The sequence below is a fragment of the Clupea harengus genome, chromosome 23 (assembly GCF_900700415.2).
Source record: "Clupea harengus chromosome 23, Ch_v2.0.2, whole genome shotgun sequence".
NCBI lineage: Eukaryota > Metazoa > Chordata > Actinopteri > Clupeiformes > Clupeidae > Clupea > Clupea harengus.
The window spans coordinates 15,023,737-15,040,837 of record NC_045174.1 but is presented as its reverse complement, the minus strand read 5'-3'; the positions used below and the strand labels follow the sequence as shown (position 1 = coordinate 15,040,837).

Sequence of the window (17,101 nt, the reverse complement as noted above, 5' to 3'; positions counted from 1 at the left end):
GGAAGAATTACAAACACAGAGGATGGGAGTGGGGGTGGGGGTGATGGGAGTGGGGGTGGGGGGGTTGCAAGAGGTTTGGAGAGGAGTGGGAATTGGGAGCTGAATGGGGAATGAACCAGAAAGGTAAAGGAGAAGTGAGCAACAGCCAAACAGGTTCAGGTCAGGCGTAGCCCATAACGTTCAAATTTGTGTGTGTGTGGAGTTGCTGCAGGGGAAGACCCTGGCCCCTTTACCTCACTTCAGCAGTCGCTCAATCTATCACCCCGGCTTTAAGACAGCGTGCGGAGATAATTGCGCTGTTAAACGGGACAGAGACTCATACGCTCAGTAGGGGACAGAACTCTTGAGTCTTACACACAGGGGATGCCTCAGAGAAAGCTTACACTATCTGGATACTGCAGAACCTAGCTGACAACAATGCAAGGGGTGGAGGATGCATCTCTGCATCTATGGATGAAACAGCTCAGCTAAATCTGTGTTAAGCATTTGCATACCTATCTACCTACTTACATACCAACATAAATACATCTATTTAACACACAGGCTCAAGAGCAATATATATCCCATTTCACCTACATCACAGCTGGCTATAATTATACACAAATTATGCTTTAATTGTTGCTACTAGCAAGTTCAACTACAAGACACCTCAAAAAGGAAACAGGAGCAAAGGAGGGAAAAGAAAAGAAAAGAAAACCTCATCACCGAGGACCCCGGAGTCACATTTAGTCAAAGGGTTGGGAAGGGGGGTAGTGTCGGGGTTGTGGGGGCGCAATGGGAAACCATCTTTCATTCAGCAGCCAGGAGAGCTAAATAAGATGTGGGAAGAGAGTGGGAGGAAGGAGGGAAGGAGGGGAGGATGAGGGAAGGAGGGGAGGATGAGGGGAGGAGGGGAGGTGGGGAGGAGGGGGGGCCCATGGGAGCTCTGAGACTCCGCCAAAAGGCTTCCAGAACTGGGGCCTACTGCCTCCAAATCGCTCTCTCGCTCTCTCTCGCTCTCTCTCGCTCTCTATCCTTGGCCCCAAGACGTCCAGTCTCCCCAGCCAACACGGCCTCCAATTACAGAGTCCCACGCACACAGAACGAACAGAGGAAAGAAATGGACAGAGAGAAAAAGAGAGAGAGAATAGGGTGGGATAGCCTATGCTGTTTCGTTCCTGCTAAAATAACACGCATGCTGGAAAGGAGGCCCACAGAAGCTTTTGCTCCCCCCCCCCCCCCCCCCACTGTAAGCTGCAGAGACAGACCAGAGAAAGGATGGGGGATGAAAAAAAAAAATAAAGCGCCATTTTCTCTGGGAGGCGAACACGCGGCAAAAAAACATGGCTAACGAGAGCACGAGACTTTCGGCAGTGCCCCTTTGGGCTGGTGGGAACGGCGTTCCAAGGATGAGGCCGGCGGAGCACAAGGGATCCTTTCAGCGCGTCTCAGCCCACGCTCGGATGAAACCGCATTCTGACACTCGCTGGCCGGGGCCCCCGGTTAGCAGAGGGCCCCAGGGGGACGGCTGGCCGAGCGGAGGACTCGGGGTATTGCGAAACCAAACAAAGTTCCAGATGAGTCGGTCTGACAGTATGTCGACCGGCCTCCGAGACTACGGAGAAGGGGGGAGACAGAGAGAGAGAGAGAGAAAGAAAGAAAGAAAGAAAGAAAGAAAGACTGCCCCCTCATCACCGATCCCACCCAATCTCCCCCACCTTACAGTTCCCACTGCCGGAACAGAAATAGCAGAAGCGAAGAAATATGTGATCCTGAGTGTCTGTTAGAAACATGCACAACTGTGGCATGCTTCCCTACTCCTACCCTGCAACCCACAAGGACATGAAAGGGTATCAAATCCTGCGAGAAAGCGAGCCCAGGATGCTCTCAAGATTTCAGCCTTGAAGAAGATTAAAAGAATGATCTCTGGCTGATAATATGGAACACGATAAGGGGAAGCGCTTGTGTCAGACTGGTAAGTATGGAGGGGGTGTGGGAACGGGGATAGGAGAAGTCACTCAGAAAAGCAGAATAATCTGTTGATATTTTATGATTTGGGCTTTCTTTTTCATGCCAAAAGTTCCACCCCAAGGACTGAAATCGACCAATTCTGCCCGACTCCAGAGTATGAGGATTTGAGAACATTAAACATTTAAAACCTCGGAATAACACAGAGTGATCTGCGTCGGAGCAGATCTTACTCAGGGAGATGATGGGAATTTATTTTGCAGCTTAATCTCAAACTAAGCATGTGTTTCGGGTGAAGGGAGGACATCCTAACACAACTCTAATTCACTTCACCAAGGTTTATTTTTAGCTTTTACTACCATTTCCTTGGTTACACAACTCAAGTCATTCTTGTAACACAACCACCAAGGCCACATAAAAAAGAAAAAAAGGGTAAGGCCCATTTTTTTCCCCTCTCTTTTCCTGCACCTCTGAAATCAGACACAAGATGTATATCAATATTCACATATACAAAACTAGCAGGGGCGTTTATTCAAAGCTATGTACAGCATAGTACAGATATACATTTCCCCATAGGCATGTGCACTCCTGGGGTATCGAAGCCCATGCCCTTGGTGTTGTCAGCATCTCTAGTTGAGCTTGGTGTTTTGCCGGCGCCCTGCTCTACCAGGCAGAGTTACAGGAAGACGAGCGATATGCACTGTCTAAGCTAAAAACGCTGAATAAGCCTGTAGCAGTTTCTCTGTTTGGGCTCTCAACTGTATTTTCCTCCTCAGGAAATATGGACCTGAGTCATCTGATTTACTGAACTCATTTAACGGCTCGGGAACAGGAGGAGGCTGGCTCTCCGAGTTCACGACAAATAAAACATTTAGCAATTTGGAGAAAATACAGTATGCCGTAAAATTTAAATCAGATGCATCTACTGGTGTTTTGCTGGCTGTCCACAAGAACACTCACATTCTTTCACTCTGCTCTCAGAGTGCTGGTCATTGCCCAGAAAACAATGGAGTCCATTTTTCCGCTAGCTGCATTCCTTTCTTCTTTCCCTCCTTTCTTTGCCAGACATGAAGCGCCAAGTGCCGTCCCGCCTCGCCCCAGACCGCCACCTGCAGGATCTGGGATTCGAGGAACCATTTGGGAATTCTGTATGCATCTTAGATGCTTCCCCATGTGTGTGTGCGCGTGTGTGTGTGTGTCCCACACAGACAATGTCGTGACCGTTTCCAGAGCTCTCTCTCTCTCTCTCTCTGTGTACCAAAGACCTACGGGGAGAACACAGCATGCTCTGTCCTTTCTGTGCACTCATGTAACCCTCCAGAAGGGCCACTACCCGCTGCACAGGCTTGTCAGGGACCTCCAGGCAGGCAGGCAGGCAGGCGCGCACACACACACACACAGATGAGTGCATACAAAAACAGACTTGCATACACACAAACTTGCGCACACACACAGAAGAGTTTATACAAAACCGCACTCCCACACATACACACACTCTGATGTGTATGCACTGATGCATTCAGATGCTCAGGCACACACAAGTGTATAAGTGCACACACAAACACATGCGCACGCACACACACGTATGCATGCCCAAAAGCTATACACACTAAACTCGAAAGCTCGCTAGCTCATAGCGTCAGCTGCCAGACCCCACCAAAAATGTCACGGCCATCAGCCAGTCTGTTCGATTCGCACGCCTCTACTGCCGCTCCTGCACCTCCTCTGAGCGTCAGCCTGGAATCTGGCAGTGTTGTTTTCCTTTCACCAGGGAAAAGCACTAGAGAGAGGGCCCCGTGTTGCATTCGTGGATTGACCACAGCGTGCTACACCAGCCAGCGAGTACCAGGCACTATTTTTTTCTGTTTTGTTTTGTTTTTTTGGCCCCGTCATCAGTATTAGCGGGGGATGTCTTCTGTGCCAAAGTTGGGCTCCAACATTAACAACACAAACAAAAACACAAACAACAACACAAACAAATGGTGGCGTGAAACCGGTGCCCAAGTAATCCCCGGAAATGACTCAATCAGTCACAGGGGTGGGGGTGGGGGGGGGGGGGGGGCAGTAAGGGTTTACTCTGCAGTAAATGTCTATACTTTCCTTGCAGGAAAGCACCTACCACATGATGCAAATGTCCTGTGCAGGCAAAAATATAAAACCCAAATGAGGCTTCCCTAAAAGATGAGGCATTCACAGTCTCCGTTACAAGGCCTCCCTTAAAAGCCTAGCATACTCATACTACACACACACGTACACACATACACACACACACACACATATATGCAGGGCAAGCTTTTTTTATTAAGACCTGCTTAATCACAACTGCGAAAAGAGGGTTTGGATTAAGAGAATGACCAATGCAATGTTCCATAGTTTCATCCAAAAAGAAAACCTCCCCCCATACTTCCTTCAATTCTTGGCTACCCTATTTATGTCAACCAGGCATTTCTCTACCACACCAAGATGATACATGTGCGTGCAAACTGACAAAATGAGGCAAGACTGAGTGGAGGAGTGAAGAAGCGAAAAAAGGCTTTTCCGAGATTCTCTGCAGGTTCCTAGAGCTAGTGTCGTTTACTGAGCTACGACAAGGTTTGCCTTCATGATGCATCTCCCTAAAAAGTGTGAAATTCGGCGGGCGGGTGCAACAGCAGCCCTCGGCGAGGCCTCCCCACTGACGCAGCTCATGCTAGGCAACAAGCCTGCATAAGATCCCTCACACAGCACATCATTTGCCAAAAGGAAACAAAACAAACAACTAAAATCACTGCGCAGTAAGGAATGGCAAAAAGAACGTGACTCCTTGCATTGCTTCACACTAACTCTTTAATTAATGTGAACTGGATCCGAGTAGTGATGTCTTTACCACTTGTTAAGTGCCACTTGGCTGTATGACTGAAAGCTGTATCTCTATTGTACACTCTATATATACACATATATAATCCCCATTACAATATATCATCCTGTCAGATTGTTGAACACTTAATGTGATGCGGTTTGTGAGAATGCAGTAGCAAGATATTAAAAATAAAACAATGAAAATAGCATTATATATACACAGTAAGCTTCTATATTTACTAGTATACAATATAATACTAGATATCGATATTGATATACCTGTGTATATAGTTCACCATAAATACAGTAATTGCAAATCATTACGATTTCATCCGATCACCAATATGAACTGGCACACTACGGTCATCATTTCCTTCCTCTGACAGAAAAAGATCAAATGCTTATTTTCCTTCTAAGGTTTTGGAACGTATTGTTCCTAGGCAGACAGCAGAGACCGTCTCCTTCTCCACTCACTCACCCCCACCTCCATCCCACCTCCAAGAAAGGTAGAAGACATTTAATTTAATGAAGGAACCTTTCCTGCGCACACACTTCCCAGAAACGCAGGGCCTCAAATGGAGCCCTTCTCACAGCCACAAAAAAGCACAATGACATTTGCAAGATGAAATATCACAACATGGTTCATCTCTCGTTAAAAATATTTCCTTTCGATGTACTGTATCTTCACATAAAATAGCAGAAAGACGGATCTTTTGCTCATTTCAGATGACGTCAACGGCTTAATTTCTCAAGCCGGAGATTCTCGTTTCTTCTTTTCTTATTCTTCTTCCTCTCCTCTCCTCCTCCGTCAACATAACAAGGAAAAAGCTGTCTGGTCTGCAGATCACGCTGCGTCCTGGCAGCGCCTCAAACATCTGCTAAAGGTCAAATTTCCTCTGTATGGAACCAATCAATGGCGCTCATAGAACACTCCCCAGTACCGCAAGAACTTTCAAACAAAGAATACTGTTTCACACGAGAGAAGGAACCTTGCCCTAAATCTAAAGGACACTCGTGTTACATAGTCCCCCACTCTCCCCAACCACTCCCACTCCCACCATCCACCCACCCACCCCACAGGCTAGATAACCTTCTGGCGGGGGGGGGCTGAAAAAGAAAGAAATGTCTCAATCTTCTTAACGGTCATCCTGCTCTGCATGCCGGCTTTCTAGCCTATATAATGCGGCCCACTGTGTAACACTGTTCTTGTTGACTGTTGGCTGTCAAAGAGGTCTGTCAAGCTGACATGCTGTCTGTGACCATCTGACATTTAAAAGGCCCTGAGAAAATTGTGGCTGTGAGTCTACTACACTACCATTTTCAATTTGAACGAATCAATTATTAATCGTCGCTGAAGAATGGCGGCCAAAGAAAACCCCAAGACAGGCAGAGGAATTTCTACAAAATCAATAGACGTTAAACCAAATCAGACTACTGTAGCAATAAGCAAGTATCCAGGAAAAGTGCAGGCATGGTGGTGATTACTTTCTGTCAAAACAAGCCAAACCAAATCAAACGACACTCCACAAAGCATAACAATTTATCGATATCTTCACCATAATAAGCGGCTTTAATAGGAACAAAAAAGAAAAATCATAATATGGCGCTGTTCACTGGGCACACAGTAATGGAACAGCTGTATAACGGAGCGTTCGATTGCGGACCTCGGCAGCGCGCTTCGGCATTGTTCCTGGATGAGTCTCGCAGTAGAAATCAGCACATTCAAATTTCCTCGAGCTTCGCTAGTGTGGTCCAGCAGACAACAGAGCCACATGCTATCTGAACCCACTGAGAAGACTCTAGATCTGCTTCTGTGCGAGTTAAATACCTATATCTCTCCATCCATCTATCCTATTTTCTCCCTCCCTCGCTTGTTTGCTTGCTCGCTCGCTCTACCTCTCTATCTCCGTCTCTCGCTTCAAACCCCAGCGTGTTCCTAAATATTCACACACGTCCCATTGGGCTGTCTTCTCAAGGTGTGTGTGTGTGTGTGTGTGTGTGTGTATGTGTGTGTGTCGTGCTGACACAAAGCCTTCTCTGGGTTCGTGGGTGTCGCTTTCGGAGCCCCAGGCAAAACAAAACTAAATAAACGCAAACCGCTCAACAGCTTCTTTCAGATCTTGCCAAACTGCTGTCGCGGCACCATGACAACAGGTCGGGGAGGGGAGTAGAAAACGGGGAGAAATAAAGTGAGAGAGGGCGAGAGAGAGAGAGACAAAGACAGCCCTGATGATGACGATCATTTGTTTTCCAGATGTTGCCTTTTTTTCTGTCTCCACCGTGAGGCCTGCCTGGATTTCCCGGTGCAGTACTACATTTGAAATAACAAACGGCAAGAACCTTACCAACAGTCAGACGACTCAGTCATTTGTCATGTTGAGCAATATAACCAACATCTCCAGGAAAATAGTCATACACAAGAAAAATGCTTTCTGTGTGTGTGTGTGTGTGTGTGTGTGTGTGTGTGTGTGTGTGTGTGTGTGTGTGTGTGTGTGTGTGTGTGTGTGTGTGTGTGTGTGTGTGTGTGTGTGTGTGTGTGTGTGTGTGTGTGTGTGTGTGTGTGCGCGCGTGTGTGCGTGAGCGTGTGTAATTGAGCAATACCCACTGTGACTACTAAAACAGGAAGCTTCTTCACAAATCTGCTGGAAGATAATATTGCTGAAAAAAGTCTCCCCTGCCAAAGGCGTCTTTTTTTTGGCTTTGCTGCACCCGCGGCCCTGGCTAGCTTTATGAGGTAACAGGAGTTAACTTGTTTGGGAGGGAATTTAATTACGGTTGCATTCCTGCAGCCTCGTCGAATACCAGCACTGCCACCTCAGAGAAGGGTGAGGTGCTCAAAAAGTGCAGGGGCGCATTTTTTTTTTTTTTCGAGGCCGCTGCCAAAACATTTTGAGTGGAGCCTTTGGCGTAACAGTACATTTATTTGATTTGTGAAAGTATGCACTGGCAAAAAAAGAAAGGGGGGGGGGGGGTAAATGGGGGAGGATGGGGGGGGGGGGGGGGGGGGGGCATATACAGTACAGCCTAAACGAAGGACATCTGGTTTCACTTAGGGCCGTGTTCAACAAAAGCTCTGCAGGATCAGTGTGTGCAGGAGATAGGGCTTGGGGCCTGGCCTGTCTCAAATGTCCATTCCACCTCCAGAGAGAATGACTAATGCTATTTGTGTTTTATGGCTGACCATTTGCTGTCTTAGACTGGAAAGAAGGTGGTTTGGGGAGGGGGGGGGGGGGGGGGGGGGGGGCGTTAAGAGAGAGAAAGAAGAAGAACCTTTGCCACAAAACAGAAGACCAATATAACCAAAGTTACTAGTGTTGGTGAAGATGAAAACAATTAGAGTAGAAAAAAACGACACTCTGTGGTGGCGGGTTGAAAGGGAATAACTTCCTCTTTGGTAGAACAATGCGCAGCCGGCCTGGGGAACTCACTCTGTCTGATCGCAGAGGCCCCTATGTGTTGTGAAATCCAGGCAGCGCCTTGATATTTTCCCACTATTTCTCTTTTTATCGTGGCTTTTTGAAAAGGAGCGAGGTTGACTTGTTACAAAAAAATTAAAATAAAAACATCAATATAGAACAGTCTTGCACGTTTCGTTTCTTTTATTCAAGTCGACGGAGTCCTCTGATCGCTACAAACACAACGATGCAGCAGTTTTTTTTTTATTTCCCACGAAAACGAAGCGCCACAATAACCCAGGGTATCACATCTGGTGACCCAGCCACTTGCGGTACCAACAACTGAGACAACGTCCTCGATTTCATTCTCTGGGAGGGCCGGGAGCAGCACAATGGGCAGAGGCATTTACAATGGGTCCAATAATAGGATCTCCTCTTTCCTGCACGGGCCTGAAAGCGTTAAGTGCAGAGGGCTGCTCGAGCTGTCAGTCAGGGGGCTACTGTAAGCTGCTGTTGCTATGGGATGCCGTCCAGCCATTGGTGAGAGACATGTTCTCTCTCTCTGTCTTTCTTTCTTTCCTTTCTTACCTCCCTGATGCTTTATATCCTGTCTCTCTGTGTCTCTCTGTGTCTCTCTGTGTCTCTCTGTGTCTCTCTGTGTCTCTCTGTGTCTCTCTGTGTTTATTGGCATGACCATAACGTTCTACAGTATTGCCAAAGCATTTGGGTTGGGGGATGTACACTGTATACACATAATAATAATAATAATAAAAAATATCAGGACATTAAGATCAGCAAAAAAAACATGCCGTCTCTGGCGGGAAGTAACATATTGTGAGTTACATATCTCTCTCATCTCACTCCTTACAAGACGGTCTCACCTCACTCTTTGTGAAGCTACTCGAGATGGTGGCAAACAGGGTGGCTTGTGCTGCAGCCCCTTAAAGACGCACACTACTGGAAAGAGCAGGTGGTGTGCAAGTACACTGCTCTGCTCCTACAGGTGCCACGTCCTCTGCCATGACAGCCCAGTCTATTACAGCGGCTGCGTCTATGCTACCATTAAACATTACAGCCATATTAGATATGACATTTAGACCGCATCAAGACAGACCTAGACATAAATCACTGAGGCGATGAACAATCTCGTCATCAAGATAGACAGGCTTCAATGGGTGGAACATGCAGGTTATTAAGTAATGACAGGGTAGACTATCTATTGATGTGAACCGGACTCTTAGAGGAAAAAAAAAAAGACCCAGGATGCACTGAGAAAGAGAGTGTGATGTGTGCATGGCATACCTTAGTGCAAAGCAGATCAACATTTTGGGAAAAACAGGGCTTCGAGAGAGTCCCTTCCATAATAACTACTTCATTGCAATACTATTGTTCTACTGTGCCAGATGGACTAGTGCTCCCTCCAAAAACATGTGTCTGGCGTCTGCCTGTTTAGAGAGGAGGGGGTGGGGGGGGACAAAAAAAAAAATGACCCATGTTTCCAGCGGGGAGCTGGGACAGGAAGTGGGTCACTTCAGGTTAGAGAGGCTAGATTCTGGGAAGGCCGCCTGTCTCTGCTTGGTTGTTGACACATGAACTAGACATGGACCCGTCGCTGGCAGCTGAAGCAGCACAACAGAGAGAGAGAGAGAGAGAGAGAGAATCCTATACTCCTAAACATGGACACAACGTTGTCTATTAGGTTGACTGAAACCACGACGACTGCACGTGATCCACCCCCTCCCTCACTTGATGTTGGATCAAGCGCAAACGTTATTCTCATTTTAGATTATCAAACAGTGTTTACTTTTGAGCATGGTACTCGTAAAACAGGAAAGAATGCATTCATCTGCTTCAATGTGCCCTCAATGTGAGCTACTACCATTTTAAGAAAGATAATATTGACTGGTAACATACCACTGTGATCAATCACGCATATGCTCACAGACAGACTCACACATTCACTCAAGACACACACTGACAGACAGAGACAGAGACAGAGACAGAGACAGACACGCACGCACACACACACACACACACACCAATAGCTGGCTCCATTACGGAGCTGGGGGTCTAGGGGATCAGATGAGCCACCCACTGCAGCTCCTGGCCCACCAGCGGTGAGCCCACCACCCTCGTCAGGACTCCTCTCTCATCTAATTAAAGAGCCTGGCCAGCCAAGCAGAAGACAGGCCACTGGAGGGACAGAGGGCCCAGCTTTTAATTCTTCAACAAAGCAGGACGAGCGACTGACATGTACCCTTTATGCCGACATACACACACAGGCACACACATAAATATAGACACACACACACACACACACACACACACAAACACATCCATACATATACATATACTGTACATATACAGACACACACATGCACAATGTCCTCCAACTCCCCAAAGCACAAACTACTACAATTCTCCCAACTAAGGATCTGACTGGTGTTAGAATGAGTGAGCAGCTGAGACAGAAGAGATGCACCGTCCAACTGTGTTTCAGTATTTAGGTCAAGGCTTTATTTCCACCATTTCAGTCTTTCAAAGACAAAAACAACAGGCCGTGCCAGAGATAAATCTGTAATGGCATGCTAACGCCCTTTATCTGGCAACTACGAGTCACAACCGATTGGTGCAATTACGTAAACAAATGCACGGTGACTGGGGTCGCCTGGATGGGCATACAGCGGACCCATCTGTTAGCCATGTTTCACAGCAGTCTATGGGAAAGTAGAGCCTTGAGCTAATTATTTCTGCATACTGTATAAGTCAGCCTCTTGAAAGGAACAAAGAGCAATCTCCAAGTGCCTGGCAGTTATGGGGGTGGTGGTGGTGGTGGTGGTGGGGGTGGGGGTGTGTGTAGTAGGATCATGAACATAGCTGTCTTTATGGTACGCTGCTGCTGCAGCGGGTGGGGGTGTGAGCTGAAATGACCACCGGAGTCTCGTGTTTCAGGCCTGTTTTCTTAAGCCGCAAATCACATACCCCATTCTCAGTCCTTCCCAGTCTAAGCCTAGTTCTATCTTTTTCAGGTTGCTATAAATACTATGACTGTTGGAAGCACCAACGCACTAGCTATTTTTTTTTACCGTATTTAAAACATACGTAATGTTACTGGTGTGCCTTGACAGTGCATTTGTATTGTAACTCAGGACTAATCCTGCACTAAAAAGATTTAGTGGGAGAATACTATGTTGTGATATCAGTTCAGATAAGGAAAAATAGATACAACAGTTGAACCAAGTTTGCAGGACCATTATATGTATGTCACTTTAAAGATGGTGGCCCAAATGCATGTACCATACCTTATCATGTTAGTGAATGAGTGCACGTTAAACAAATGTTTCTTTCAATGTTGCAAGTCAAAGTGGATGACTGGCGTCACATAATGTGCTTAACATTCCCACTTGCATAATGCTATCGCCATTCATGTTGCTGAACCCGACTGAGGTCCGTTCTTGAAAGCAAACTCTGTCTGCCATTATGGCTTACAGTTTTACAGATTCGAAAGCTGAGCAGCGGGGCTGACTATTCACGGTGGAAAATTCTTCCCGGGCCGAGTTTGTGCTGATTAGCAGCAATCCTACAGTTGGCGACCTCAGGCCACATCCCGGAAAACAAACTCGCACCACACTGTACACACATCAACTGTAGGGAGACAATGGCACGACCTACTCCAATGAATGGCGCCCAATGCAGTTTTTATTTTATTTATTTTTTTAAGAGTCGATTTTCCTGGTGTTGTAGCCCAAGAAGGCTATAGGCTATCGTTTTACACGACAGCCTGTGGAGGCATTCGACAATATTATAGGCTACTATATGACAAACCTAATCTCTCAGATGTATTACTCACAACTGATATATACACGGTAACGTGGCAGTGATGACATTACATTTCATGAACTGCCAATATTCTGTTGTGTGCCATTCTTACAATGAATATCGTGTGTGATCTTTAAGAGAGTATTCTGACACTGGTAGACTACAATAGCTTACGCAAGGACACAAGATAAAACATGATTTTCCACACATTGACCATCAAGAAATTCCTCAATGACCATGTTGTATCACGCCTAAATTCATATTAAGCTAAATTATCAATGGACGCCTGTCACAACGTAATTTTGTCGCAATGACATTTTAATCATTAGTAATTAGATTCCGTTCATTGAATAGCTTAGTGTAACCGAGCCTAGCCTACGACAAGGGACTAATAGGAAATTGATATATTTCAGAAACAACGCAATTAAACATAACCTTCGTTAAAGAATGCCACTCTGTGGATACCCGGGAAAACATGCAGCCTGTGCTATGGAAGACCTTTTTTAATGTAGCACACTTGACAACATGGTGACAATGTTAATACCCTACTATAGATACAAATTATCAAATTACATGCTGCCAGCTGTCTTAGTTATTTGCCTCATATTTGTAAGAGAAAATGCTGCAGTTAAGTTAACTTTTAGAACATGGCCTGAACAAATTTCACTGGCCTATAATACTACCACACAGAAAACAACAAATTAGTGTTGCAACTACGTTTGTTAACCATTGGAAGCAGACGACATAGCCTACAGAGTAGCGAGTTGGCACCAAGTCAGATCGTGTCGAATGAACGCTTCCACACCACATCGGATTTTCAGCATTTTTTCCAGCAGACAATGAATTCCAAACCTCTCCGAACCAACACAGTGTAATGACAGACTACATTTAGGTTCTGTATTTAAAGCACCAACAGCATGCACGTTCCGTCTAGCATTTCAACAAAAACTAAGCTATGTTACGAGCCTTAAAATTGCCAGCTGGCAAGAAATACAACAGTAAGTAACACCGAGTGTTGGCTACAACAGTCAATGCCAGATAACGCTCGCTTGCTCACTTACAATTGCCAACAACCCAACTTACTAACTAGCAGCACGCGAGCTGCCATTTTCCATACAAAATACCTCCGGGATGTCTTGCGAGCGACCAGTGTAGATATGCCGAACTGAGACATTTCTGCTGCCTTAGCAAACGGGATTACTAATTTGTCGACCCGAAGAAAACACGGGCACGTTCCTTACCGTCAACTCAGCATTGTCGGTGTCGCGGTGAGATACTGCACGGATGACCCCGGCTCGCCATCCCCAGCGTCCGATCTCCCCGAGCTCAAGCGGCTCCTCACCGCTGACACACAGGAACCGCTTCCCAACCAGCTCCGGCCGCGCTTCCACCGCCATGGCCTTTCACAGAGTGAAAAAACCCTCGAAAACTTCAGCACAGATTTTCTATCGATTGTACATTTACTACGTGAAACTGTGTTAAGGAACAAAAGAAAGAAACAAACAAAAATGACTGGAGTATCTTCTTAAACGTGTCGAGCACAACCCGGGGGATTTAAATTTCTTGCAATCTCCACCCGCAAATAGTCACTCTTTTGCTCCGCGAAACTGAACACTGGTCCACATCACTGCAACGTAAAACTGGTATCCCTCCGCTCGTATGCACACAACCGTCCAAACCGCAGCGAGCAGACTGCTACGTCCGCCAGACAGATTCATTCTCACTGGAAGACTGCTATGCTTTCCCACCTTCCCACTGTCACTGGACTGTCAAAAATAGTGCTGTTGTTATTGCATTTTTCCTGAACGAGGATAATAGCAGAATGAAAAATTAATAATGACAGCAAAGGGTAATTGACTCTGATGCGTTTTGTAACACGTGAATACTGTTTACAAAAATAGCCAGGGATTAATAATTCAGATTAACAATTTATTTTTAATAGGTACCAATCCCTGTAAGAAATAAAATGCAAATAAATGACAAAAATAAATATAAATGTTGATAATATCCTTGAGATTACCCTACATTTCAATTTTGTCATAAAAATGGAGCAAATTCACATATATAAGGCTATAATGTTTGTGTAGGCTAGTTATAAGATACAATTTCGGACATCTTTTGTCTTGAAATCCTCAAAGTGGACACATACTCAGTAACCTTTATCAGTCTACCCTTGTACTGCTCGGCTGTCAGAGAATCAATTACGTTTTGTGTCCAATTTTCTTTCAGTCTGCACTATTTTATTGTCACCCCTGAGGCAGGGCACTGATGAGGCGAGCGAGAAGGAGTGAGAGAGAGAGAGAAAAGAGGGGGAGTAAGAGGGGTGGAATGTAGGCGGTAATCAGCCATGTGTCACCTTTAGGGTCAAAGCGGTAGATGGAGAAAGACATGCCTCCTCGGACAGAATCACAAATCACAGTGCTCCAGAGATGCTCACGAAGATGGGATCGTGTACCACAAAGGCACTCGCACTGGCCCTTTTTACCTTGAGGTATAGCGTGGCACACCTCACAGCCATTATTGGAACAGAGTGAGCCAGTGTCGCCAGTCACCAGCTCCTTGAGCTGCACTGATTGCAATCAGGATCTTGTAGAAGGAGCATCGTGGTAGAAGTCAGACAGTAATCATAGTGCCTGATTCCTATACACATTAATCACAGAAATTGAATGTTGTTTTTACATGTAGATGTGAGATTTCATGATAGCTATGAGCTTCAATTGATTTTATTTTCTGTAAAAGAACAGTAAATTGTAACATGCAAAACACACTGTATGTCTCATGTATGTAAATATGTAGATTAAATAACGTATGACATATTGTTAACTTTAAACCTCACACTGCTTTAAAGAGGTATCATTTAGTCATTAAATAACCCTTTATATATACTGGGAAACTATTGTAATTACACTCTCTCTCTCTCTCTCTCTCTCTCTGTAAAAAGGCATTAGGCCACCTTAACTTGTAATTATGAAACAATGTGTGAATGAGATAGTTCCCACTTGAGCTGTGCTGCATGCACCAGCATGTCCTCTCACTTTCCAGACAGCCCTTTGCCGCTGTGAACATGGCAGCAGTTAGCCAGGGACATAGCAGTGAGTAGCTATTACTGAGAGGGGGGTCAACCATGTCAAATTTCAACTGTCATCCGAGAGAGGAGGCTATATCTTGCTATGACACAGGCCGTGACTGTTCCCCCAGTCCCCCAATTGTAATGAGATCCTCCTCTCAGGTATGGCGGTATAGACACGTTAAATGCCGTATAGGGATTTTAGCCATGGCTGATGTTATACAAGACATATGCATCTCAATGTCAGTTTGTATGAATTAATATATTTCATATTTAAAACTATGTTTTTGTTTTTTTTACGTATTTATTTATTACAGGCATAATTCAATTTAGTTTCCAACATGGAAATTGTTGTCATGCCTCACTTTGTTATTTCTGTTTTATCAGAGAAACACATCACACCCAAGTGTGCTTGGTTAACCCTTTAACAGGTCCCATCCATGTTCATTTTACGGAGGTTATTTATGGTGAATACAACAATTATTAAAGTCTACCAGGCAGACTGTGTTCGGCTATAATATTGAATCTGTGCTGGTTCCTGCTCCCTCATCTCCCTTTCTTTTTCAGTGCTGTGTTCACCTTTCTTTAGATTGTACAGCAAGTAGCCTATTTAACAGACATCGTTTTTACTGGGCTGGCTATCAAATATTATATGCCTTATAGTCTATAACATGATAAAGAATTAGCAGCCCATTCTCATTGTTTCATAAACGGGATAGTTCATACATTTAAAAAATGTACATGTTTATTTTTACCCATTTACAGTCAAAATCGATGACCATTTTTTCCCACAGTTTGAGCACTTTAGAAAAATCCAGCATTACCTTAACTCTAAATGTTTGTGCACTGACTAATTAAACCTTGGAAGTTGTCAAACCTGCAGTGGAACTAGGTGAAATGCATTGAAGCGCCAATTTTAAAGGTTAACAAAAACATTTAGCATCTTTACAAAGTTAATTGAGTTCATAACACCTAGCATGGCAGCCTCAACCCTCTCTGATGCTCCTGCCTCTCCGCTGCCCTCCTTGTCATCATGTGCAGCAGACTGTTTTGATAAGAGTTATTTTTGCACACTTTACAATGACAGCCAAAAATGGCTTTTTCTTTTTCTGTCACTCATCTGTACCATGGGGTTCCTCTTTCTCTCCATATTTTGATACCACATGCACTGAACTAGCTGAGCCCTCGCTGCTATTGCAAGATTGCCTTTTGAATATATATATCAACTATATCAAAGCCATAGTCTGTATTGCTTTGGGCTATAATGTAAAAAAAAAAAAAAAAGACAGGCCCACTGGGAAAATTCACGAACTTCCTAATGGCCATTTTGCGCCTAAAGTCTACTCATTTTCTCATATTATTGAGGTTCCTCACAGTGCCCGAGTTCAAATCTGGATTAGGTCATGTGAAATTGGATGGTGTGGCCTTGATCCCCTGTGGAGTGGGCACTAATCCCCTGTAGGGAAATCCTCACACTCTGCGTTTGTTGAAACAATGCTCCAGTAGGCAGAAAAATAACCCACAGACAACCGTGCATCTGTTAGCCTAGGATAGTGGAATGCTGTGTGTCCACTTCATCACCTCTAAACCCCATTTCACTGTGGACAGACATGATTTAAAAAAACTGGAAGTGTTTGGCACGCCTGCTTTTATTTTTGAATAACACACTTGCATGGTTTAAAAACTGTTTTATCAAAGAAAATACTGTTACATTTTGCTTTACGTTTGTTGTTTTGTATTATGTATATGCATACTGTGGTAAATGCACAAAATAAGATACAGGCATGTTTCCTTTAGATCTATGAAATAAACACACGTCGTAGGCTACATTATTATTATTATTATTTCTGTTGCAGAGAAAATTTCACAATTACCACACAATGGGCACATTTTCTTTAGATGTTTGTAATACAATTTTACATTTTCCGTCATCTCATCTTCATTTAATCCCATATGTGAAAACCAGCACACAGTAGCTTCAGCAATGCTTTGTTGTTGAGCAGTGAACCATAGCCTATTTTCAAATCAGTGCCTG

The 17,101-nt window shown here is 44.8% G+C and overlaps 1 protein-coding gene across 1 annotated transcript in view; it reads right to left on the bottom strand.

The window, feature by feature from the left end:
* The window catches only part of jmjd1cb (jumonji domain containing 1Cb), a 145,271-nt gene extending 131,585 nt beyond the window's left edge, over positions 1–13,686 (bottom strand). Inside the window, exon 1 of the mRNA XM_031560884.2 lies at positions 13,241–13,686. Coding sequence (XP_031416744.1) covers positions 13,241–13,396 — 156 coding nt within the window. The 5' untranslated portion in view covers positions 13,397–13,686. The remainder of the gene's footprint in view (positions 1–13,240) is intronic.
* Positions 13,687–17,101: the final 3,415 nt, after the last annotated feature.